Source organism: Somniosus microcephalus, chromosome 2 (genome assembly GCF_052327205.1).
Source record: "Somniosus microcephalus isolate GS21.2 chromosome 2, FLI_Smic_1.0, whole genome shotgun sequence".
Classification (NCBI taxonomy): domain Eukaryota; kingdom Metazoa; phylum Chordata; class Chondrichthyes; order Squaliformes; family Somniosidae; genus Somniosus; species Somniosus microcephalus.
In genome coordinates this window covers 87742402-87769669 of record NC_140988.1, presented here as the reverse complement: position 1 = coordinate 87769669, position 27268 = coordinate 87742402, and the positions used below count along the sequence as shown (strand labels likewise).

Here is a 27268-nt window from a genome sequence, read left to right as displayed (position 1 = left end):
ACAAACCTTGTTGAGTATCCTACCCTTCTATCAGCTTCACTTGATTTGCTTTTGACAAACAGTCAAATGCTGGTAAATTATTTGAAAAGAAATTGAATGCTCAGATGAAAACTCCTGCTTACTAGGAGTCGATGTGAGTGATACTTTGGAACTCTGTGGTTGGAATATAGTAGATGTTTATCCAGAGGTGATAATTGAGCTTGCTTTCTCACAATTTTCTTTAGTTCCATCCTTGCTGGGTAGTGGGTGCCGTCAGTCCTTCAGGACACATCCAAGTGGCCTTACTTACTTGAGCCTTGACAGTGACTGTCCACAGGTTACTCAGTCGCAGGGACATCAGAGCCAAGGCCAATCTCTGTTTTGACCGTAAATCCACAAATACACACTTCCATCAGTGGTCGTTTTATAGATTTCAGGAATGGGCACCTTGATTGATTTTCCTTCTATAATTCAGGGGCATTGAGGTCAATTATAGTGTTACTGATGTCCGGGCTGAGAACTGCTAATTCAGCACAGACCAGAGATCAAACGTGGGACCTTGCATTGCTAACTACTCACTAGTTAAACTCAGTGAATCAGCAGGGAGCGAACGGTTTTATTAATACTGTTTGCACAATGTGCAGATGGTCCTCTATGAACTTGTAATTGGCTTAATATGATAAAGGCTTACCTGGTATTTGGATTGGAATCAAATGTAACTAATTTCATATAATAATTTTATATGCTAGACAAATTGGGGGCTGATTGCCCAATTACTTAGATTTTATGTAAAATAAAATTGCCCTGATCTGTTTCACTGAAATTTAATTTCTAGCTAGACTTGTATTCGTCTACTCCTCAACTCTTTTGACTGTTACTGCTGAGACCAATGCAATTTTTTTTTAGCTGTACAGGTTGATAGAAACTAGATTAAGTTCCAGTTGTGAGAGTACAATAATAGATTTAAACTTCAAATATGAAACATCATACAGTACACATCTTTTGAGAGATTTTGTCTGTGTAACTGATCCTCCATATGCCTAATGTTCTTATGCTCAGTGTTCAAGTGCAGTAATAATGTCATTAAAATGAGATTAAGGGTTTTTTAGATAACACAGATGTCTCATTTAAAAGCCACGTGTGGTTGATTACTGCGTTTCCAAGTGTGGCAGGAAGCCATGAAATGTAAGAATTAGTCATAAACCAAATGATTATGGTCTTTAATAGGCTCTGGATTTCAGTGATGATGAAAAGGAAAAAGAAGCAAAGCAAAAGAAGAAGAAGCAGCAACAAAATCGTGGAGATAAAAACACTCGATCTGGTGAGTCGTTGTAGGTAGTTTTAACCAGTGGCTTTGTTTACACCCGAGAAACCTAACTTTGATCCCATGCAATTCAGTGGTCAAGTTAAAAGTATCACCTGCTATAAAATAAACACCCCTTGTCAATACGTATGTTGTTTACAGCTATTTAATTTTTTATGTGCGGAAACCGAATGTTGTCCTACTATAGCATAATCAGTTATTTTGTCACAGTAATAAAATCATTAAGTCTTGCAGCTAAGCAATTTCCAAGTGCATTTTGTAGTCCATTGGAAATACCAGGCATCTGCATTTTCTTCCTTTCTCAGCTGAGGACTTGAAAATGTGCCCTCAATTTGAAGTCCTGCAAAGCAGAAATGGGCAGCAAAGGAAAATAATTTGTATTTACACAGAATCACAGAAACCCCACAATGCAGATAGAGGCCATTTCGGCCCATCGAGCCTGCACCGACACATATCCCACCCGATCCCCGTAACCCCTACACCAACACATATCCCACCCTATCCCCGTAACCCCACGTATTTAATCCCCCTAACACTAAGGGTCAATTTATCATAGCCAATCAACCTAACCCGCACATCTTTGGACTGTGGGAGGAAACCGGAGCACCCGGAGGAAACCCACGCAAACACGGGGAGAATGTGTGTGGAGTTTGCACAGTCACCCGAGGCCGGATTCGAACCCGGGTCCCTGGCGCTGTGAGGCAACAGTGCTAACCACTATGCCACCGTGCTGCCCACGGCAGTCAGCTTAATTTCAGCATTGCATCTACGGAGGAAAAATGAATTTTAAAGTGTATGGTTTCCACTTATTCGATAGTTACCATTTTGACAAGATCATTAACAATGTAATCTCATGAGAATATGGAGGAGTGTCTATAGATGTTATTATGGACTGCTAGAGGACATTCAATAAGGTTCCACATTAGAGACTGCTAACAAAATAAGAGCACATGGAATTAGTCAACCTATTGACATAGGTAGGGAATTGGTTAGGAGACAGAGTAGGGGGCAATGTGTATGTACTCCAATTAGCAGGATGTGACTTGTGGTGTCCCCCAGGGATCTGTACTGGGGCCTCAGCTTTTCACTGTATTTATAAATAACTTGGATGAAGCAATAGAGCGCCATATATCCAAGTTTGCGGACAACACCAAGTTAGGTGGCACGGTAAATAGTGCAGTTGGGAGCAGAAAGTTGCAAAGGGACATTGATAGACTGAGTCAGCAGAACTGTGGCAAATGGAGTTCAATGTGGGGAAGTATGACTAGTGGACAGGTATAAAAAAAATAATTAAATGGCTAATGGAATGTTGGCCTTTATGTCAAGGGGGCTGGAATACAAACAGGTGGAACTTATGTTACCGTTATATAAAGCTCTGGTTAGATATTACTGCATTCAGTTCTGGGCACCGCACCTCAGGAAGGATATATTGGCGTCGATTCACCAGAATGATACCGGGGCTAAAAGGGTTAAATTATGAGTACAGGATGCATAGGCGAGGCTTGTATTTCCTTGAGTATAGAAGATTAAGGGGTTATCTAATTGAGGTGTTTAAGATGATTTCAGGAGTTAATTGGGTAGATAGAGAGAATCTATTTCCTCTCGTGGGGGAGTCCAGAACAATTAGAGCTAGGCTGTTCAGGGGTGATTATGCCAGAAAGGGTAGTGGAAATCTGGAACACTCTCCCAAAAAGCCTGTTGAGGCTGGGTCGATTAAAAATTTCAAAACTGAAATTGATAGCTTTTTGTTGGGTAAGGGTATTAAGGGTTACGGAACCAATATGGGTAGATGGAGTTAAGATACAGAGAAGCCATGATCTAATTAAATGGTGCAACAGGCTCTCGAGGGATTGAATGGCCAACTCCAGTTCCTATAATAAATTGCTAGATACTTCTGACTGGAATACATGTTCAACTACAGTTGTCAATATAACAGGACTTTTTAAAAATAGGAATAATATGGCCATGATTGTGTGGAATGAAGTATAAAAAGATGTTCCTAGGTTGTGATGGGCCATCTTGTATTCATCTAAAAGAAAGTAACAAAAAAAGTTAAAATAAGTATAATAAAACCTCAGAAGGACACTGCTACTTTTTCATGTCACAGATTAAATTGCTGACGGTCAGTGTTTTAATCTATGTGACAAAAAGTAGCTGGAAGCACTGGACACAACAGAGGCTATGGTACATGACAACATCCTGGCTGTAGAGCTGAAGTCCTGTGCACCAAAGCTAACTATTCTCCTAGCAAAATATTTCTAGTGCATCCATGACACTGGCATCTACTCAACAAAATAAACAGACTATATCTAACTTGGCCAAATGCTTTCTCCCAATCATCCGTGAAGTGGTAGAAGGAGTCATTAATATTGCCATCAAGTGATGCCTAATCGCCAATAATCTATTTGCTGATGCTCAGCTCGGCTTCTGCCCGAGCAGCTCGGCTCCAAACATCATTATAGCCTTGATCCAGGTATGGATGCAAGAGCGACTGTCAGAGGAGAGGTGAGGGTTGCTGCACTTGACGTCAAAGCAGTATTTGACTGAGTATGGCACCAAGAGGCCCTAGCAAAACTAAGGTAAAAATGGATCAAACGGAAAAACTTCGAGTGGCTGGAGTAACATTTGACGGTTGTAGTTGTCAAAGGCCACTCATCGCAGTCAAAGGCCACTCATTGCAGTCCAAGGGCATTGCTGCCAGAGTGCTTCAGGAAAGTGTATTTGGCCCAACTATCTTCAGTTGCTTCATTGATGACCTTCCCTCCATCATAAGATCAGGAGTGGGGCTGTTCATTGACAATTCCACAAAGTTTGAATGCTGATCAGAAATGATATTCACAGTGACCCTTGGATCAAATTTGCCATCCATGGAAAGAGACCATTCCCACATTGTCCAAGCATATCTCTTGATGAATTGACCATAGTGGTATTGATAATGTCTATGCGCTTGACTGTTTATTCAGTAGCACGGATATGTGAGGAAAAGATAAAGAAAATTGATGCAGGTTTGTCTTTGTTGTTTCTTTTCTCCTTAAGGTTATTTTCTCAACTCAAATAACCGTCAAACTTTAAAGTTGTATGAGGATGGAATAGTTTGTGCATGATAAAATGTTTACCTTTCAGGCCCAGTTTCTGGAGGGTTTCATCTGCAACAACTGCAAGTTGGCCGACGTGCTCAAAGCTGAAGTGGTCAGCCTTAGTGAGCATTTGGCCACGCATCATAATGTTGGGGAGAGTGAAGTTTTTATAGATGACGTATTATAGAAGACTACGCCTGGGGTCAGAGTTGGAGAGGGAGGGTATTACATAGGATTACATAAGATATACAGCAGAGAAACAGGCCATTTAGCCCAACCAGTCGATGCCGGTGTTTATACTCCACTCGAGCCTCCTCCTGTCTTTCCTCATCTAACTCTATCAGCATGACCATATATTCCCTTCTCCCTCATATGCTTATCTAACCGCCCCTTAAGTGCATCGATACTATTCTCTTCAACCACTCCCTGTGGTAGCGAGTTCCACATTCTCACCACTCTCTGGGTAAAGAAGTTTCTTCTGAATTCCCTATTTGATTTCTTGGTGACTATCTTGTATTGATTGCCTCTACTTTTGCTCTTACCCACAAGTGGAAGCACTCCCTCTGTATCTACTCTATCAAAACCTTTCATAATTTTAAAGACCTCTATGAGGACACCCCTCAGCTGTCTCTTTTCAAGAGAAAAGAGACCCAGTCTGTTCATCCTATCCTGATAGGTGTACCCTCATTTCTGGTATCATTCTTGTAAATCTTCTCTGCACCCTCTGCAGTGCCTCTATATTCTTTTTAAAATATGGTGACCAGAATTGCACACAGTACTCCAAGTGTGGTCTAACCAAGGTTCGATACAAGTTTAGCATAACTTCTACTTTTCAATTGTATCCCGCTAGAAATAAACCCTAGTGCTTGGTTTGCCTTTTTTATGGCCTTGTTAACCTGTGTCGATACTTTTAGTGATTTGTGTATTTGTACTCTTTGCTCCTCTACCCCATTTAGATTTTTATTTTCTAAGTAATATGTGACCTCCATATTTTTCTTACCAAAATGTAATACCTCACATTTATCTGTGTTGAATTTCATTTGCCAATTATATGCCCATTGTGCAAGTTTATTAATGTCTTCTTGTAATTTGTTGAAGTCCTGTTCCATATTGGCTGTGCCCCCCAATTTGGTGTCGTCCGCAAATTTAGAAATTGTGTTTTTGATTCCAAAGTCTAAATCATTAATATAAATTGTAAACAGTGGTCCTAACACTGATTCTTGTGGAACACCACTTCCTACCTTCTGACACTCTGAAAAGCTATCCTTTACCCCTACTCTCTGCTTTCTCTTTCTATAAGCCAGCTAGCTATCCATTCTGCTACTTGTCCCCTGACTCCGCATTCCCTGACCTTATTCATTAGTCTATTGTGTAGTACCTTATCGAAGGCCTTTTGAAAATCTAGATAAATTACATATATTACATTATCCTTGTCTACTCTCTCTCTTACCTCTTCAAAAAATTCAATTAGGTTGGTCAAGCAAGACTTTCCCTTTTTGAAATCCATGCTGACTATTATTATATTATTTTCTCCTTTAGTAGGAATTCCATTATTTTTCCTACCACCAATGTTAAACTGACTGCCCTATAGTTCCCTGGACATGTTCTATCTCCCTTCTTAAATATAGGTATTATGTTAGCTATCTGCTAGTCCTTTGGCACTACACCTTTTTCTAACGAATTACTAAATATATGTAGTAATGCCTCTGCTATTTCTTCCCTAGATTCTTTTAAAATGCGCGGATGTAATCTGTCCGGACCCAGGATTTTGTTTGAGTTTCATTAGTTTATTTAGTATATCTTTTTTTAAATGCAGATAACGCATTAGTAATCTCATCATCCGATGTGGTCCCCATCTGTTCTATCTCCATGGCAAATACTGAAGCAAAGTAATTATTTAATATCTCTGCCATCTCTCTATTGCCGCCTGTGGTATTATCCTCTCCATCCCTTAGTAGCCCTATTCCCATCCCGACCTTCCTTTCTTATTTATGTGCCTGTGAAATATTTTACTATTTTGTTTTATGTTCCTTGATGATTTAATTTCGTAGTTCCTCTTTGCCTGCCTAATTTTTTTTTGAATTTTCTCCTAATGCCTTCATATTCTCCCTTATCATGCTCTCCCCTGCTGTCCATGTACTTAATGTATGCCTCTTTCCTTACCCTCAGTTTTTCCCTTATGGCTTTATTCATCCACGACGTCTCATTAGTGTTTAACTTGTTCTTTTTTAGCAGAATATATTTTTCCTGGACTCTGTTGAACACCGTTTTAAATGTTTCCCATTGCTGTTCTACATCATTGTTTACCAATACTGTTGTCCATTTTATTTTGCCAAGTGCTATTCTGAGCCCCTCAAAATCAACTTTTCTCCAATCTATTACCCAGATCTTTGTCATACCTATGCCCTTCTCAATTATTATCTTAAAGCGTATTATATGATGGTCACTATTGCCCAGATGTTCCCCTACTTTTACTTCTCTTATCTGCTCTGGTTCATTCCCCATTACTATATCCAACAGCGAATCCTCCCTTTGTTGGGCTTTTTACATATTGGGTTAGAAAGGAGTCCTGTACACATTGTAGGAATTCCATTCCCTTATCCCCTTTACCTACCTCTTCTGTCCAATTAATATCTGGGTAGTTGAAATCTGCTGTGTCCTGCTCTTTATATCTGCTCCTCTCAGCCAATTCTCCGCTCTTTTATCTGCTCCTCTCAGCCGATTCTCCGCTCTTTATATCCAGTCCTCTCAGCCAATTCTCCCACTCTTTATATCTGCTCCTCTCAGCCAATTCTCCCGCTCTGTAGAAGAGGAGGGTACGGAGGGTTAGAAAGGGGGCATTGGGAGCAGTTCTGGGGCAGGAGGGACCTGTACAAAATGGACAGGTTGTACCTCAACAGGGTTGGGACCAATGTTCCCTTTCATTTTTTGGGGGGTTCGCCGCCCCTTTAAGGGGCTGCATGACCCATTCAGAATACTGCACATACTCAAACGAGGGGAGGAAAGGACACTTAATATTTCTGGCTACAATGTATTCAGGAAAGATAGGGATGGAAAAAAAGATAGGGGGTGGGTGGCAGTATTGATCAAAGATACTGTTACAGCACTGGAAAGGGATCATGTATTTAAGGGTTCAATGACAGAATCTATTTGTTTAGAATTAAGGCACAATGGACGAACTATTATGCTGCTGGCTGTATACTATAGGCCACCAACTAGCGGGAAGGAGATAGGAACAATTTTGCAGGCAAATTGCTGAGAAGATGCAAGAAATTAGAGTAATGATAATGGGGAACTTCAATTATCCGAATATAGACTGGGAAAATAGCAGTGTAAAGGGAAAAGAGGGGGAGGAATTCCTGAAATATGTACAAGAGAACATTCTTGATCAGTTTGTTTCCAGCCCAACAACAAAGGAGGCAGTGCTGGATCTGGTTCTGGGGAATCAAGTGGAGCATGTTTCGGTGGTGGACGCAGTTGGGAAACAGTAATCACAATATCATGGGGTTAAGAGTAGCTGTGGAAAAGGACAAGGAGCAATCAAACCTGAATGTACTCAACTGCAGGAGGGCTAATTTCAGTGAGTTGAAAAGGGTTCTGGCCTAGGTGGATTGGAATCCAAGATTGGCAGGTAAAACAGTAAATGAGCCTTCAAAGAGGAAATAGTTTAGGTACAGATTAGACACATTCCCACGAGGGGGAAAGGAAGGGCATCGAAAGAGAGAGCTCCCTAGATGACTAAAGATATAGAGATTAGAATGAAACAGAAAAGGAGCCTTATGAAAAATGTCAGGTTCATAGTTCAGTGGAGAACCAAGCCGAATATATAAAGTACAGCGGAGAACTGAAAAGGAAATGAGAGGCAAAGAGAGCGTATGAGACTAGATTAGCGGGTAACATAAAAGGGAACCCAATAGTCTTTTATAAATGTAAAAAGATAGTTAAAGGAAGGGATCAAAAAGGAGATCATCTTGTGGAGGCAGAGGGCATGACTGGGGTACTAAATGAGTAGGATGAAAATAGATAAAGAGGAGGTCTTAAAATGGTTGGCAATGCTCAAAGTAGAAAAGTCACTTGGTCCAGATAGGATGCATCCCAAGTTGTTGACAGAAGTAAGGGTAGAAATTGCAGAGCCTCTGTCACAATCTTCCAATCCTCCTTAGAATATGGGTGTGGTGCCAGAGGAGTGGAGGATTGCAAATGTTGCACCCTTGTTTAAAAAAAGGGGAGAGAGAGATAAACCCGGCAACTACAGGCCAGTCAGCCTAACGTCGGTGGGAGAAATTTTACAGACAATAATCGGGGCCAAAATTAATTGGTACTTGAAAAGATATGGGTTACTAAATGAACGCCAGCACAGATTTGTTAAAGGCAAATCATGTTTGATTAACTTGATTGAGTTCTTTATGAAGTAATGGTGAGGGTAGTGTGTTTCATGTTGAGTAACTGGACTTTCAAAACACATTTAATAAAGTACTGTATAATACACTTCTTAGCAAAATTGAAGCTCACGGGATTAAAGGGGCTGTGGCTGTGTGGATATGAAATTGGCTAAGGGACAGATAAGAGAGTGGTGGTAGTAGTAGTCATAGTACTCCCAAGTGTGGTCGAAACAAGTTCTATACAAGTTTAACATAACTTCTCTGCTTTTTAATTCTATCTCTCTAGAAATGAACCCCAGTGCTGGTTTGCTTTTTTATGGCTTTATTAACCTGCATCGCTACTCTGTGATCTGTGTATCTGTACCCCCAGATCCCTCTGATCCTCTACCCCATTTAGACTTATTATTCAAGCAGTATGTGGCCTCCTTATTCTTCCTACCAAAATGTAACACCTCTCAGTTATCTATATTGAAATTTATTTGCCAATTACACGCCCATTCTTCAAGTTTATTAATGTCGTCTTGTATTTTGTCGCAGTCTTCCTGAGTATTAACTATATCCCCAATTTGGTTCATCCACAAATTTTGAAATTGTACTTCCAATTCCTGAATCCAAATTATGTAAATTGTGAACAACTGTGGTCCTAGCACCAATCCTTGTGGAACACCACTTCCCACCTTTTGCCAGTCTGATTATCTGCCCTTAACCCCTACACTGTTTCCTGTTGTGTAGCCCGCTTGCTGTCTAGTCTGCTACATGTCCTCCTTCTGTGCTGTATTATTCTATGATTCTAAGTTGTGGTCAGGTAGTGGGGCAGGATCAGTCAGCCCTGATGCCCTCCAACGGTTTCTCACCTCTGCGACAGGCAAAGATGTGCCATGCACTGAGACAATCCAGTAGCTTGTCAGGGAAGGAGGGATAAAGAGAAAAAGTTGCAGATAAGTTGTGGTATTTGGCGATTCAATAATTTGCTTTACAGAGAGAATTCTGTGCAAACCGGGCCCAAAAAAATAAAAACAAAAGCAAAATACTGCGGATGCTGGAAATCTGAAATATAAATGGAAAATGCTGGAAATCGCAGTTCAAGCAGCATCTGTGGAGAGAGAGAAAACAGAGTTAATGTTTTGAGTCGGTGACCTTTCGTCAGAACTGGAAAATGTTACAGATGTAGCAGGTTTTAAAAGAAAGCAAGACTTGCATTTATATAGTGCCTTTCACGACTACTGGACATCTCGAAGCGCTTTACAGCCAATGAAGTATTTTTGGAGTGCAGTCACTGTTGTAGGAAATGCGGCAGCCAATTTGCGCAGAGCAAGCTCCCACAAACAGCAATGTGATAATGACCAGATAATCTGTTTTTGCTATGTTGGTTGAGGGATAAATATTGGCCAGGGCACAGCACAGAGACAGGGAAAGGAGGGGAGGAAAGAATAAAAGGAAAGGTCTGTGATAGGGTGGAAGGCAGGAGTGAGTAAATGACGAGGGATGATGGTGCAAGGCAAAAGGGAGTGGTAATGGGACAAGTAAAGAAACAAAAGATGGATCTAGAAGAGATGTAAATGGCAACATCAGAATCATTGCCAGCACCTGCTGTCCGAAAAAATGGGAGCAGTGGTTATGATCTGAACTCAATGTTGAGTCTGGAAGGTTGTAAAGTGCCTAATCGAAAGATGAGATGTTGTTACTCAAGTTTCTGTTGAGCTTCCTTGGAACAGTATAGGAGGCTGAGGACAGAGGGTCATTGAGAGTGGGGTGGAGAATAAAAATGGCAAGCGACCAGAATCTCAGGGTCATGCTTGTGGACTGAACGGAGGTGTTCGGCAAAGCGATCACCCAAACAGTTTGGTCTCCCCAATGTAGAGGAGCGCAGCGAATACAGTATATTAAATTAAAAGAAGTGCAAGTAAATCGCTGTTTCACCTAGAAGGAGTGTTTGGGGCTCTGAGCAGAGGGAAGGGAGGAGGTGAAAGGGAAGGTGTAGCATTTCCTGCGATTGCATGGGAAGGTGCCGTGGGAAGGGGAGCAGGTGATGGAAGAGTGGACCAGGGTGTTGCGGAGGGAACAGTCCCTTCGGAATGCTGAAAGGTGAGGCGAGGGCAAGATGTGTTTGGTGGTGGCATCACACTGGAGGTGGCGAAAATGGCGGAGGATGATCCGTTGAATGTGGAGGCTGGTGGGGTGGAAGTTGAGGACAAGGGGAACACTATCGTGGTTCTGGGAGGGAGCAGAAGGGGAGGGCAGAAGTGCAGGAAATGGGACAGACACGGTCAAGGGCCCTTTCAACCACGGTGGAGGTGAATCCTCGGTTGAGGAAAAAGGAAGACATATCGGAAGCACAGGTGGTATGGAAGGTGACATCGTCAGAACGGATGTGATGGAGAAACTGGGAGACAGGTAACTTTTTTTGACCTAGAAATGGAAAGAGAGGTTGTTGCGTAAATTGTGACGCTATTCACATTACTACCAGCATGGTTGTCGAACAGCTGTACAAACATAAGGTGACGAAATCTCCGGGTCCGGATAAGATATATCTGAGGATCCTTAAGGAAATAAGGGAGGAAATTACAGGAAGTCTGGCACAAATCTTCCAGTAATTACTGAATATTGGAGGGGTGCCTGGGGACTGGGAAAAGGCAGCTGTTACTCCAATTTTAGAAAAGGTAGCAAAAGTGACTCTTGAAACTACAGACCAGTGAATTTGATATCCTTTGTGGGTAAAGTTATGGAAACCCTTATTAAAGATAAGATCATGGAGTATCTGGATAGAAATAAAATCATAAAAGATTGTCATCAGCCTGGGAGAATGTTACCAGTGGATTCCCATAGGGATCTGTTTAACATCTTCATAAATGATCTGGAGCTAGGAGTCACAAGTACAGTGGCTAAATTTGAAGATGATACAAAGCTAATGAAGGTGGTAGACTCCAAAGCTGAACAGGATAAGCGACAGGAGGATTTGAATATACTTGTGAATTGGGCACACAGTTGGCAGATGAGATTCAATGTAGAGAAATGCAAAGTGCTTCACCTGGGGAAACGAATACTGGAAGGGAACGAAAATAATGGCCCAGAAGTTCGGGTCGGGGGCTTCCCGCGGGTGCAAGCCCCCGACCTACACTTACCTAGCGCGCCGGCAGTTGAGCTCTGGGCCTGCGTAGAATTCCTCTCCGGGGCCTGGCCCAGAGGCCGGTGTGCTGTGCTGGCGTGTCCCAGGGGCGTAGTTAATGCGATGCGTCCCCTGGGATCACGTGATCCATGGGCAGCCAATCGGAGGAGGGAAAAGCCCATTCATAAGATTGACAGAAAGACCTGTCAAAACGTATGAATGCTGAGGGCCCAAAACAGTAGTTAACCTTCAAATAAATTTGGGAAAAAATCACACTTTTTAAATAAACTATAAATTACATTAAATAACTATTTTAAACAATAATTTAAATTTTTGGAAAAAATAATTTTATAAAAAAACAGGGCTAAAAATAAACTTACCTTGCTTTAAAGTATTTAAAAATAACAAACCTGTGGAAAAAATGTTTTAATTTTAATTAATTGACCACTTACCTTTTAAAATGCAGTCCTTACGCCTGGTTTTTACATTTCTAAAATCTAAAGACTTGCCCTCACGGAAAAACCTGTTATAAAAAAAATAAAATAAAAAAAAACATAAGTTCAAAGCGCACGCGCAGACTCCCGCGCGCACGCGTTCGACCTCTGAACCCCTTCGTTCAGAGGATCGGAAGTGCCGGTTTCCCGCACATGCGTAGTGCATGCAAGGAACCGGCACTTCCATCGGGTCCACGCATGAGTACCCCGTGCGTACTCACGCGTTGGGACCCGAATTTCTGGGCCAATGTGCATGGGAAATGAAAGAGATCTGAGGGTCCTGATTTACAATCAATTAAAACTATTGCAATGCTCTATGGCAGTGATTAAAGCAGATCAGAAGTTGAGATGTATTAAAAGGTCAATATAGAGCCAAAATAGTGAAGTGATTCACTTTTTAAAGCATTGATCTGACCGCTTAGAATACTGTCTACAGTTCTGGTCGCTGCAGTACATAAAGAATATTGCAGCTATTGTAAGGATGCAGAAGAGAGCAAACAGAATGATTGCAGGGATGGAGGGACTGGATTATGGGGAATAATTATGTAAATTGAGCATGTTCTCACATGGGAAAGGGAAGGTTGAGAGGTGTTATAATTGCTGCTTCTAGGATTCTAAAGTGACGAGACAAGGTGTTTTTTTATTCGTTTATGGGATGTGGGCGTCGCTGGCAAGGCCAGCATTTATTGCCCATCCCTAGTTGCCTTTGCAAAGGTGGTGGTGAGCCGCCGCCTTGAACCGCTGCAGTCTATGTGGTGTTAGGGGGAGTTCCAGGATTTTGACCCAGTGATGATGAAGGAACGGCGATAATACTTCTAAGTCAGGATAGTGTGTGACTTGGAGGGGAACTTGGAGGTGGTGATGTTCCCATGCGCCTTGTACTTCTAGGTGGTAGAGGTCGCGGGTTTGGGAGATGCTGCCAAAGAAGCCTTGGCGAGTTACTGCAGTGCATCTTGTAGATGGTACACACTGCAGCCACGGTATGCCGGTGGTGGAGGGAGTGAATGTTTACGGTGGTGAAGGGGTGCCAGTCAAGCGGACTGTTTTGTCTTGGATGGTGTCAAGCTTCTTCAGTGTTGTTGGAGCTGCACTCATCCAGGCAAATGGAGAGTGTTCCATCACACCCCTTATTTGTCCCTTGCAGATGGTGGAAAGGCTTTGGGGAGTCAGGAGGTGAGACACTTGCCACAGAATACCCAGACTCCGTTCTGCTCTTGTTGCCACAGTATTTATGTGGCTGGTCCAGTTAAGTTTCTGGTCAATGGTGACGCCCCCCCAGGATATTGATGGTGGGGGAATCAGCGATGATAATGCCGTTTAATGTCAAGGGGTGGTGGTTAGATGCTCGCTTGTTGAAGATAATCATTGTCTGGCACTTGTGTGGTGCGAATGTTACCAGCCGCTTATCAGCCCAAGTCTGAATGTCGTCCAGGTCTTTCTGCATGCGGGCACGGACTGCTGCATTATCTGATGCAATACTCTCTATGTGCCTGGAGGAGTGCAGCTCCAACAACACTCGAGAAGCTCGACACCATCCAGGACAAAGCAGCCCGCTTGATTGGCACCCCATCCACCACCTTAAAGATTCACTCCCTCCACCACCGGCGTACCGTGGCTGCAGTGTGTACCATCTACAAGATGCACTACAGCAACTCGCCAAGGCTTCTTCGACAGCACCTCCCAAACCCGCGACCTCTTCCACCTAGAAGGAGAAGGGCAGCAGCCGCATGGGAACACCACCACCTCCAAGTTCCCCTCCAAGTCACACACCATCCTGACTTAGAAATATATCGCTGATCCTTCATCGTCGCTGGGTCAAAATCCTGGAACTCCCTACCTAACAGCACTGTGGGAGTACCTTCACCACACGGACTGCAGCGGTTCAAGAAGGCAGCTCACCACCACCTTCTCGAGGGCAACTACGGATGGGCAATGAATGCTGGCATTGCCAGTGACCTCTGATCCCATAAATGATTTTTTTTTTTAAATTATCTGAGGAGTTGCGAATAGCACTGAACACTGCAGTCATCAGCGAACATCCCCACTTCTAGCGTTATGATGGAGGGAAGGTCATTGATGAAGCAGCTAAAGATGGTTGGGCCTTGGACACTGCCCTGCGGAACTCCTGCAGCGATGGCCACAATTGCGAGCAGCAGCGAGAGCGGACCGACCTGTGAGGGAACAGGCAAAGGAAGAGCGAGGAAATAAAGCCTGAGGCTCGAGGCCCAGACCGAGCTATTGGGAGAGCAGCGAGAGCGGACCGACCTGTGAGGGAACAGGCGAAGGAGGAACAAGGAAATAAAGCCCGAGACTCGAGGCCCAGACCAAACAACTGGGAGCAGCAATGAGAGTGGACCAAAACAGGCAACATTCGAAAGTGACGTCAGAGATTAAAAGTGACGTCGGCACAAGGGAAGGAGCTGATTGGTAAGTAGGACCTTGTGAGTATTTCTACAGTCCAGTCGTTAAAGTAAAAGTAAGGTCTCTAGTTTAGAGTAAGTAGTGTTTAAAGTGAAGTAAGGTCCCTAATGTATTTAATATTCTTTAATTTAAAGGAAGTAAAGGGAGTAAATTAAGCGTAGGACATGGCAGGGCAGCTCGGCATCGTGGAGTGCTCCTCCTGTGCTTTGTGGGAAGTCAGGGACACTTTTGGTGTCCAGGGCGAACACGTGTGCAGGAAGTGTCTCCAGCTGCAGCTACTCGAAATCCACGTTTCTGAGCTGGAGCTGCGGCTGGAGTCACTGTGGAGCATCCGCGAGGCTGAGATCTTCGTGGATAGCACATTTAAGGAGGTGGTCACACCGCAGGTAAAGAGTGCAGAGGCAGACAGGGAATGGGTGACCACCAGACAGAGTAAAAGAACTAGGAATGTAGTGCAGGAGTCTCCTAGGTCCATCTCCCTCTCCAACAGATTTTCCGTTTTGGATACTGCTGGGGGAGATGGTTTCTCAGGGGAATGCAGCAAGAGCCAAGTCCGTGGCACTACAAGTGGCTCAACTGCACAGGAGGGGAGGAAAAAGAGTTGGAGAGCAAAGTGATAGGGGATTCTATCGTAAGGGGAACAGATAGATGTTTCTGTGGCTGCAGACATGAATCCAGGATGCTATGTTGCCTCCCTGGTGCCAGGGTCAAAGATGTCACTGAGCGGCTGCAGGACATTCTGAAGGGGGAGGGTGAACAGCCAGACATCGTGGTCCATATCCGTACCAACGACATAGGTAGAAAGAGGAACGAGGTCCTGCAAGCAGAATATAGGGAGCTAGGAAATAAATTAAAAAGCAGGACCTCAAAGGTAATAATCTCAGGAATACTCCCAGTGCCATGTGCTAGCGAGAGCAGAAATAGGAGAATAGACCAGATGAATGCGTGGCTGGAGAGATGGTGTAGGAGGGAGGGATTTAAATTCCTGAGGCATTGGGACCGATTCTGGGGAAGGTAGGACCTGTACAAGCTGGACGGGTTACACCTCGGCAGAAACAGGACCAACATCCTCGCAGGGGGGGTTTGCTAGTGCTGTTGGGAGGGATTTAAACCAGTTAGGGGGCTGGGAATCTAAGTGTGGGCCCAGAACGGAGAGAAACAAAGCTGGAAGTGCAAGTTAGAAAAGTAGTCAGCAAAACTAGTAGGGAGCAGAAACAAAGGCCAACAGTAAAGAGAGTCAAAGTGCAGAAAAATATTAAACAGGCAAAGTTGAAGGCACTTTATCTTAATGCACATAGTATTCGCAACAAGGTGGATTGATTAATGGCACTAATAGAAGTAAATGGGTATGATGTAATTGCCATTACAGAGACATGGTTGCAGGGTAACCAAAGCTGGGAACTGAATGTTCCAGGGTACTCAATATTTAGGAAGGACAGACAAAAAGGAAAAGGAGGTGGCATAGCGCTGTTAATAAGGGATGAGATCGGCATGGTAGAGATAAAAGATCTTGGCTTGGCAGATCGTGATGTAGAACTGGAATCAGTTTGGGTGGAGCTAAGAAACAGCAAAGGACGGAAAACATTGGTGGGAGTTGTGTATCGGCCATCAAACAGTAATGGTAATGTAGGGCACAGTATCAATCAAGAGATTAGAAGTGCATGTAACAAGGGCAATATGGTAATCATGGGGGACTTTAATCTACATATTGACTGGGTAAATCAAATTACCACTAACGGTGTGGAGGATGAATTCTTGGAATGCATGCGAGATGGTTTCCTGGATCATTATGTGGAGGAACCAACCAGGGAACAGGCTATTCTGGATCTGGTACTGTGTAATGAGAAAGGGCTAATCAATAATCTTGTGGTAAAGGGGCCTTTAGGGACAAGTGACCATAATATGATTGAATTTTACATTAAGTTTGAGAGTGATGTTGTCCAATCTGAAACTAAGGTATTCAATCTAAACAAAGGAAACTACAAGGGTATGAGGGACAAGTTGGCCATGGTAGATTGGGAGACTACACTAAAAGGTATGAAGGTGGACATACAATGGCTAACATTCAAGGAAATAATGCAGAATTTGCAACTACCATTTTATCCCTCTCGGGCATAAAACTCCAAAAGGAAAAGTGATCCAATCATAGCTAACAAAAGAAATTAAAGCTAGTATTAAGTCAAAGGAGGAAGCTTATAAAGTTGCCAGAAAAAGCAGTCAGCCTGAGGATTGGGATCTTTTTAGAAATCAGCAAAGGGACCAAGAAATTGATAAAGAAATGGAAAATGGAATATGAGCACAAACTAGCGAACAATATAAAAACGGATTGTAAAAGCTTCTATAGGTATGTGAAAAGGAAAGGACTGGCGAAGGTAAATGTAGGTCCTTTACAGTCAGAGACGGGAGCATTTATAATGAGGAATAAGGAAATGGCAGAGAAATTAAATAAATACTTTGTTTCTGTCTTCTCGGAGGAAGACACAATAAACCTCCCAGAAATACGAGAAAACCAAGGATATGACGAGAATGAGGAACTTAAAGAAATTATTATTAGTAAAAAAAAACAATACTAGCAAAATTAATGCAACTAAAAGTTGACGAATCCCAAGGACCGGATGACCTACATCCTAGGGTTTTGAAAGAGGTGGCCATTGGGATAGTGGACGCATTAGTTGTCATCTTCTAAAATTCAATAGATTCTGGAACGGTTCCTGCAAATGTAACCCCGCTATTTAATAAAGGAGGGAGAGAGAAAATGGGGAACTAGAGACCTGTTAGCCTCACATCAGTAGTTGGGAAAATGCTGGAATCTATTATAAAGGATGCGATAACTGGACACTTAGAAACTAATAGTAAGATTAGGCAGAGTCAACATGGATTTATGAAAGGGAAATCCTGTTTGACTATTGGAGTTCTTTGAGGATGTAACTAGTGGAGTAGACAAAGGGGAACCGGTAGATCTGGTGCATCTGGATTTTCAGAAGGCCTTTGAAAAGGTCCCACACAAGAGGTTGGTGAACAAAATTAGGGCGCATGGAATTGGGGGTAATATACTAGCATGGATTGAGAATTGGTTAACAGACAGAAAACAAAGAGTAGGGGTAAACGGGTCTTTTTCAGGATGGCAGGCTGTGACTAGTGGGGTACCGCAAGGATCGGCGCTTGGGCCCCAGCTATTCACAATCTATATCAATGATTTGGATGAGGGGACTGAATGTAACATTTCAAAATTTGCTGATGATACAAAGCTAGATGTGAAGAGGCTTCAAGGGGATCTCGACAGGCTCAATGAGTGGGCGAGAACATGGCAGATGGAATATAATGTGCATAAATGTGAAGTTATCCACTTTGGTAGAAAAAACAGAAAGGCAGAGTATTTCCTAAATGGTGAAAGATTGGGGAATGCAGATGCTCAAAGGGACCTGGGTGTCCTTGTACATGAGTCATTGAAAGTGAATGTGCAGGTGCAGCAAGCCATTAGGAAGGCAAATGGTATGCTGGCCTTCATTACAAGAGGATTTGAGTACAGGAGTAAAGAAATCTTACTCCAATTATATAGGGCCTTGGTGAGACCACACCTGGAGTACTGTGTACAATTTTGGTATCCTTACCTAAAGAAGGATATACTTGCCATAGAGGGAGTGCAACGAAGGTTTACGAGATTGATTCCTGGGATGGCAGGACTGTCGTATGAGAAGAGATTGAGTAAACTAAGCCTGTATTCTCTTGAATTCAGAAGAATGAGAGGGGATCTCATTGAAGCATACAAAATTATTACAGGGTTTGATAGGATGGATGCTGGGAGAATGTTTCCCTTGACTGGGGAGTCTAGAACCAGGGGCCACAGCCTCAGGATAAAGGGTAGGCCATTCAGGACTGAGATGAGAAGAAATTTCTTCACACAGAGGGTGGTGAATCTTTGGAATTCTCTACACCAGAGGGCTGTGGAGGCTCAGTCATTGGGTATATTCAAAACAGAAGTAGATAGATTTCTGACTAGTTAAGGCATCAAGGGATGTGGTGATTGGGCCGGTGAATGGAGTTGAGGCAGAAGATCAGCCATGATCTCATTGAATGGCGGAGCAGGCTCGAAGGGTCGAATGGCCTACTGCTCCTATTTCTTATGTTCTTAACCATCTTAATGAAGCGTTTCGAGAGACTGGTCCTGGCTCACATCAAAGCCAGTGTTCCCGTCTCTCTTGACCAACACCAGTTTGCCTATCGTGCAAACAGATCAATGGAGGATGCAATCACAACTGCTCTGCACTGAATCACTTAGATGGTAAAGAGACCTACATCAGAATGCTGTTCATAGACTACAGCTCAGCATTCAACACTATCGTCCCCAACAAGCTGGCCACCAAACTCCACACTCTTGGCCTGAACACTTCCCTCTGCAACTGGACCCTGGACTTCCTAACAAACAGACCCCAGTCTGTCAAATTAGGTAACCACACCTCCCCCCGACCCTGAACACGGGGGCCCCACAAGGATGTGCGCTGAGCCCCCTCCTCTACTCCCTCTTCACCCACGACTGTGTGGCTGTTCATGGTTCCAACACCATCATCAAGTTTGCGGATGATACCACGGTAGTAGGCCAGATCACCAACAACGATGAGTCAGCCTACAGGGAGGAGGTCCAGCATCTCGTGAAGTGGTGCGCCGATAACAACCTGGCCCTTAACATCAAGAAAACCAAAGAAATCATTGTGGACTTCAGGAAGTCTAAAGGCGGAAGTCACACCCCCATCCACATCAATGAGGCTGTGGTGGAAAGGGTGGACAGCTTTAAGTTCCTCGGAGTCCACATCACGGAAGACCTCTCCTGGTCCCTCAATACCTCCTCTCTGGTGAAGAAGGCCCAGCAGTGCCTATATTTCCTAAGGAGGCTGAAGGGATGTAACCTGTCACTCCTGATCCTATCTAACTTTTACCGCTGCACAATAGAGAGCATCCTGATGAACTGTATCACAGTATGGTATGGCAGCTGTAGCTACTATGACCGGAAAGCCCTGCAGCGGGTAGTCAAAACTGCCCAACGCATTACCGGCACCCGGCTACCGACCATAGAGCACATATACCAGAAACGCTGTTTACGGAGGTCACGGACCATCATCAAAGACCCTACCCACCCCAGCCACAGTCTGTTCGCCCTCCTGCCATCTGGGAGATGCTACAGATGCATTCGCACCCGTACGACCAGATTTAGGAACAGCTTCTTTCCCAGGGCTGTCATCCTACTGAACTCCACAAATAAACTCTAAAGCCTGCACATCTGCCAATGCACTTTATTATGGTTATGTTAATGTATTACAAGCCAAATGTATGTTGAATGTTTAAATGTCTTAATCTAAATGTACACTCTCGGGAGCCGCAAGCCTACATTTCGTTGTACTGCACTTGTGCACTAACAATGACAATAAAGTTGATTATTATTATTATATTATCTTCCTATGTGCTAGGAATGACTCCAGCCAGTGGAGAGATTTCCCCCCAATTCCCATTGACTTCAGTTTTACTAGGGCTCCTTGATGCCACGCTCGGTCAAATGTTGCCTGATAAGTGGCATGTAACATTCGCGCCACACAAGTGCCAGGTGATGACTATCTCCAACAAGCTAGCGCCTAACCACCGCCCCTTGACATTCAATGGCATTACAACGCCGAATCCCCCACTATCAGTATCCTGGGGGGGTCACCATTGACCAGAAACTTAACTGGACCAACCACATAAATACTGTGGCAACAAGACCAGGTCAGAGGCTGGATATTCTGCCACCATATCGGCCTCCTCCTGAGATCCCCACCACCACAGAAGCCAGTCTTCAGCCAATTCGATTCACTCCACATGATATGAAGAAACGGGTGAGCGCACTGCATACAGCAAAGGCTGTGGGCCCCGACAACATCCCAGCTGTCGTGCTGAAGACTTTTGCTCCAGAACTAGCCATGCCTCTAGCCAAACTGTTCCAGTACAGCTATAACACCGGCATCTATCCGACAATGTGGAAAACTGCCCAGGTATGTCCTGTCCACAAAAAGCCGGACAAATCCAACCGGCCAATTACTGCCCCGTCAGTCTACACTCAATCATCAGCTAAGTGAGGGAAGGTGTCGTTGACAGTGCTTTCAAATGGCACTTACCAATAATCTGCTCACCGATGCTCCGTTCAGCTGCTGCCATGACCACTCGGCTGCTGACCTCATTACAGCCTTGGTCCAAACATGGACAAAAGAGCTGAATTGCAGAGGTGAGGTGAGAGTGACTGCCCTTGACATGAAGGCAGCATTTAACCAAGTGTGGCATCAAGGAGCCCGAGTAAAACTGAAGTCAATGGAAATCCGGGGGTGTGGCGGGGGGAACTCTGCACTGGCTGGAGTCATACCTAGCACAAAGGAAGATGGTTGTGGTGGTTGAAGGTCAATCATCACAGCCCCAAGATATTGCTGCAGGAGTTCCTCAGGGCAATGTCCTAGGCCCAACCATCTTCAGCTGCTTCATCAATAACCTTCCCTCCAACATAAGGTCAGCAGTGGGGATGTTCGCTGATTACTGCAGTGTTCAGTTCCATTCGCAACTCCTCAGATAATGAAGCAGTCCATGCCTGTGTGCAGCAAGACCTGGACGACATTCAGGCCTGGGCTGATGAGTGGTAAGTAACATTCGCGCCACACAAGTGGTAGGCAATGACTATCTCCAACAAGCAAGCGTCCAACCACCACTGTTTTACATTCAATGGCATAACCGTCGCCGAAGCCCCTGTAATCAGCTGTGACTGATTTCAGGCTGACTGGCCTGTAGTTCCTCGTTTTCTTTCTCCCTCCTTTCTTGAACAGTGGGGTTACATTTGCTACCTTCTAATCCACTGGGACCGTTCTCGAATCGAGGCAATTTTGGAAAATCGGAACCAATACTTACACTTTCTCTGCCGCCACCTTTTTTAGAACTCTAGGGTGTAGGCCATCAGATCATGGGGATTTGTTGGCTTTTTGTCCCATTAGTTTCTTAAGTACTTTTTCTTTACTGCTATCAATTACTTTAAGTTTCTCACTCTCATTAGCCCCTTGGTTCCCCACTATTTTTGGTATACATTGTGTCTTCTGTGAAGACGGATGCTAAATATTTGTTTAATGTCCCTGCCATTTCTTTATTCTACATTATAATTTCCCGTGTATCAGCCTCTAAGGGACCAACACTTACTTTTGCTACTCTCTTCCTTTTTACATACATTTTGAAGCTCTTACAATCTGTTTTATATTTCTTACTTGTTTACTCTCATTCTATTTTCTCCCATTTTATCAATTTTTTGGTCATCCTTTGCTAGTTTCTAAAGCTCTCCCAATCCTCAGGCTTACTACTATTCTTCACAACATTATAAGCCTCTTTTAATCAATACTAGCCTTAACTTCTTCAGTTAGCCATGGATGGATCACTTTTCCTGTGGAATTTTTATTTCATAATGGAATGTATATTTGTTGCAAATTTTGGAATATTTCTGTAAATGTTTGCCACTGTTTATCTACCGTAATACCTTTTAATCTAATTTTCCAATCCACTTTAGTCCACTTGTCCCTCATATTCATGTAATTAGCTTTATTTAAGTTGAAGACTCTGGTTTCCAATTGAAGTATTTAACTTTCAAAGCCAATGTGAAATTCTACATATTATGATCACTCTTCCCCCAAAGGATCCTTTACTATGAGATTACTAATTTACCCTATCTCATTACACAATACAAGATCTAAAATAGCCTGTTCCCTGGTTGGTTTCATGGCATATTGTTCAAGGAAACAGTATCGAATGCATTCCAATAACTCGTCCTCCAGACTACCTTTGCCAATTTGATTTGCCCAGTCTATATGAAGATTAAAGACCCCCACAATTATTGTATTACCTCTGTTACAAGCTCCTGTTATTTGTTGATTAATACTCTGACCAATGGTATAGCTACTGTTCGGAGGCCTATAAACTACTCCCACCAGTGTTTTCTGCCCCTTGTTATTTCTTATCTCCACCCATACTGATTCTTCTTCCTGAACTTTGTAGCCAAGATCCTTTCTCACTAGCGTGCTTGGGAGCAACAGGTGACTTTGGACCTCTCATTCCCAAAGCTTTCCACCACTGGAGTTTTCCTTGTGTCATGTCTGAGTCTGTTGTAAACTAACTAATTGATAAGAGAATGATTGCTATGATTAATCAACAACTCCATTATTGTTTCTGACTACCAGAAAGGTAGAAGGTGAACTAGATGAACAGTTGTCTTTTTTGTCTAACAATTCTTATGTTCCTAATGTTGGTGCTATAATGAGCGGGAAATATTACATCTAGCATTACTTGATATTGGCTGGTATATGAATTCTGCATTATGACTTTGTTTATGCGTCCAGTATTCCCATGTTATGTATTTTAGACTCTATCTTTACTGTCACTTTCTTTTCGACCGCACGTAGAATTGACAGTATAACTTGGGAGGTAGGTCGGTCGGGCATCCGATTCCCCAAAACACTGAAACGAAAGTTCTGAGAATAACTTCGGTAGATAGTCTTGAACTACTTAGTCTTTACACTGGGATTAGTATAACACCAACCTGGTACAAAACCACATTTTAATAGCATCCAGGTGGCCCACTAGGAACTTCAGAGCCTTGTTTGAGCTCCTAATGTTATGAGCGAAAGGATTTTACCACTTATGTTCTCTTAACTTTAAAAATTAGCCATGCAGGAAGCAGACCAAAGAATGCATGAATATGGTTGACTCTTAACTGCCCTCTGAAATGGCCTAGCAAGCCACTCCATTGTAACAAACCGCTACAACACACAATAATAACAATAAAACCAGACGGACCACCCGGCATCGACCTTGGCACCGGCTAAGGACACGGCAACGGCACACCCAGCCCAGTCGACCCTGCAAAGTCCTCCTCACCAACATCTGGGGACTTGTGCCAAAATTGGGAGAGCTGTCCCACAGACTAGTCAAGCCTGACATAGTCATACTTACAGAATCATACCTTTCAACCAATGTCCCAAACTCCTCCATCATCCCTGGGTATGTCCTGACCCACCACGGGTGGCGGCACTGTGGTATACAGTCGGGTAGGAGTGGCCCGGGGGATACTCAACATTGACTCCGGACCCCATGACGTCTCATGGCTTCAGGTCAAGCATGGGCAAGGAAACGTCCTGCTGATTACCACCTACCGCCCTCCCTCAGCTGATCAATCAGTACTTCGCCATGTTGCACACCACTTGGAAGAAGCACGGAGAGTAGCAAGGGCACAGAATGTACTCTGGGTGGGGGACTTCAATGTCCATCACCAAGAGTGGTTCGGTAGCACCACTACTGACCGAGCTGACCACGTCCTGAAGGACATAGCTGCCAGTCTGGGCCTGCGACAGTTGGTGAGAACACCAACACGAGCGAAAAACCTACTTGACCTCATCCTCACCAATCTACCTGTTGCAGATGCATCTGTCCATGACAGCATTGGCAGCAGTGGCCACCGCATAGTAATTGTGGAGACAAAGTCCTGTCTTCACACTGAGGACACCCTCCATCGTGTTGTGTGGCACTACCACCGTGCTAAATGGGATAGATTCAGAAACAGATCTAGCAGCTCAAAACTGGGCATCCATGAGGCGCTGTGGACCATCAGCAGCAGCAGAATTGTATTCAACCACAATCTGTAACCTCGTGGCCTGGCATATCCCTCACTCTACCATTACCATCAAGCCAGGGGACCAGCCCTGGTTCAATAAGGAGTGTAGAAGAGCATGCCAGGAGCAGCACCAGGCGTATCTTAAAAATGAGGTGCCAACCTGGGGAAGCTGCAACACAGGACTACATGCTAAAACACAAGCAGCATGCTATAGACAGGGCTAAGCAATCCCAAAATCAACGGATCAGATCAAAGCTCTACAGTCCTACCACACCCAATCGTGAATGGTGGTGGACCATTAAACAACTAACGGGAGGAGGAAACTCCATGAAAATGCCCATCCTCAATGATGGTGGAGCCCAGCACATGAGTACAAAAGTCAAGGCTGAAGCGTTTGCAACCATCTTCAGCCAGAAGTGCTATGTGGATCATCCATATCGGCCTCCTCCTGGGGTCCCCACCATCACAGAAGCCTTCCTTCAGCCAATTCGATTCACTCTACATGACATCAAGAAACGGCTGAGCGCACTAGATACAGCAAAGGCTATGGGCCCCGACAACATCCCGGCTGTTGTGCTGAAGACATGTGCTCCAGGACTAGCCGCACCTCTAGCCAAGTTGTTCCAGTACAGTTACAACACTGGCATCTATCTGACAATATGGAAAACTGCCCAGGTATGTCCTGTCCACAAAAAGCAGGACAAATCCAATCCGGCCAATTACCGTCCCATCAGTCTGCTCTCAATCATCAGCAAAGTGATGGAAGGTGTCATCAACAGTGCTATCAAACGGCACTTGCTTACCAATAACCTGCTCACTGATGCCCAGTTTGGGTTCTGCCAAGACCACTCGGCTTTCGACCTCATTATAGCCTTGGTCCAAACATGGACAAAGGAGCTGAATTGCAGAGGTGAGGTGAGAGTGACTGCCCTTGACATCAAGGCAGCATTTAACCAAGTGTGGCATCAAGGAGCCCTATTAAAACTGAAGTCAATGGGAATCCGGGGGGGGGGGGGGGGAAACTCTCCACTGGCTGGAGTTATACCTAGCACAAAGGAAAATGGTTGTGGTGGTTGAAGGTCAATCATCACAGCCGCAAGACATCGCTGCAGGAGTTCCTCAGGGCAATGTCTTAGGCCCAACCATCTTCAGCTGTTTCATCAATAACCTTCCCTCCAACATAAGGTCAGAAGTGGGGATGTTCGCTGATGACTGCACGGTGTTCAGTGCTAGTCACAACTCCTCAGATAATGAAGTAGTTTATGCCCCACATGCAACAAGACCTGGATGACGTTCAGACTTGGGCTGATAAGTGGCAGGTAACATTCGCACCACACAAGTGCCAGGCAATGACTGTCTCCAACAAGCGAGAGTCTAACCACCGCCCCTTGACATTCAACGGCATTACCATTGCCGAATCCCCCACTATCAACGTCCTGGGGGTCACCCTGGACCTGCCACATAAATACTGTGGCAACAAGAGCAGGTCAGAAGCTAGGTATTCTGCGGCGAGTGTCTCACCTCCTGACTCCCCAAAGCCTTTCCACCATCTACAAGGCACAAGTAAGGAGTGTGATGGAATACTCTCCACTTGCCTGGATGAGTGCAGGTCCAACAACACTCAAGAAGCTCAACACCATCCAGGACAAAACAGTCCACTTGATTGGCACCCCATCCACCACCTTAAACATTCACTCCTTCCACCACCGGCGTACCGTGGCTGCAGTGTGCAGCATCTACAAGATGCACTGCAGCAACTCGCCAAGGCTTCTTTGGCAGCACCTCCCAAACCCACGATCTCTACCACCTAGAAGGACAAGGGCAGCAGGTGCATGGGAACACCACCACATCCAAGTCCCCCTCCAAGTCACACACCATCCTGACTTAGAAGTATATCGCCGATCCTTCATCGTCGCTGGGTCAAAATCCTGGCACTCTCTCCCTAACAGCTCTGTGGGAGTACCTTCACCACACAGACTGCAGTGGTTCAAGAAGATGGCTCACCACCACCTTCTCGAGGGCAATTAGGGATGGGCAATAAATGCTGGTTTTGCCAGCGACGCCCACATCCCATGAATGAATTTTAAAAAAATGAATGATGGTCTTTTATCAGTGTAATCTGCAATGAGCAGCAGCCAGGGTCTGCTAGTTACAGGGTGCTTGCTCACAATAGCCGTGAAAATCTGCAACACATTTGGCACACTCAAGCCATAACTTTGATGGGAGTCTGCTGAAAGGGCCTCCAATAAGGCTGAGACTCGGATCATTTGGGCCCTGGCCTTGTACTGCAGTTCCTGAATGGCCTTGTGGGAACAGAGCTTCTGGCCACTTGAAATGAAGCCAGAAGGACTGGGGGCAGGACTCCCTATGTAAGGAATTCCCAATTTCTTGGCCCTCATAGGGACCGAACATAGGGTTGGTGGAGATACCCAGCATACCATCGAAAGTTGGGGGGGTGGGCACCTATTAGTTCCACCCTGGATACTGGGGGGGCACCTATTAGTTCCTCCCTGGATACTGAGGGGGGGGGGGCACCTATTAGTTCCTCCCTGGATACTGGGGGGGTCGGGGGGGGCACCTATTAGTTCCGCCCTGGATACTGAGGGTGGGGGGGCACCTATTAGTTCCTCCCTGGATACTGGGGGGTGTGGGGCACCTATTAGTTCCACCCTGGATACTGGGGTGGGGGGGGGGGCACCTAATAGTTCCGCCCGGATACTGGGGTAGGGGGGCACCTATTAGTTCCTCCCTGGATACTGAAGGGGGGGGGCACCTATTAGTTCCTCCCTGGATACTGGGGGGGGCACCTATTAGTTCCTCCCTGGAT

The 27268-nt window shown here is 44.5% G+C and overlaps 1 protein-coding gene across 5 annotated transcripts in view; it reads left to right on the top strand.

The window, feature by feature from the left end:
- naf1 (nuclear assembly factor 1 homolog (S. cerevisiae)) overlaps positions 1–27268 on the top strand; it is a 296506-nt gene that overhangs the window by 257974 nt on the left and 11264 nt on the right. For all 5 annotated transcript variants that reach the window (XM_086010894.1, XM_086010902.1, XM_086010899.1 and 2 more), the window contains one exon: positions 1207–1300. In XM_086010894.1, the coding sequence (XP_085867020.1) occupies positions 1207–1300 (94 nt within the window). The remainder of the gene's footprint in view (positions 1–1206; positions 1301–27268) is intronic.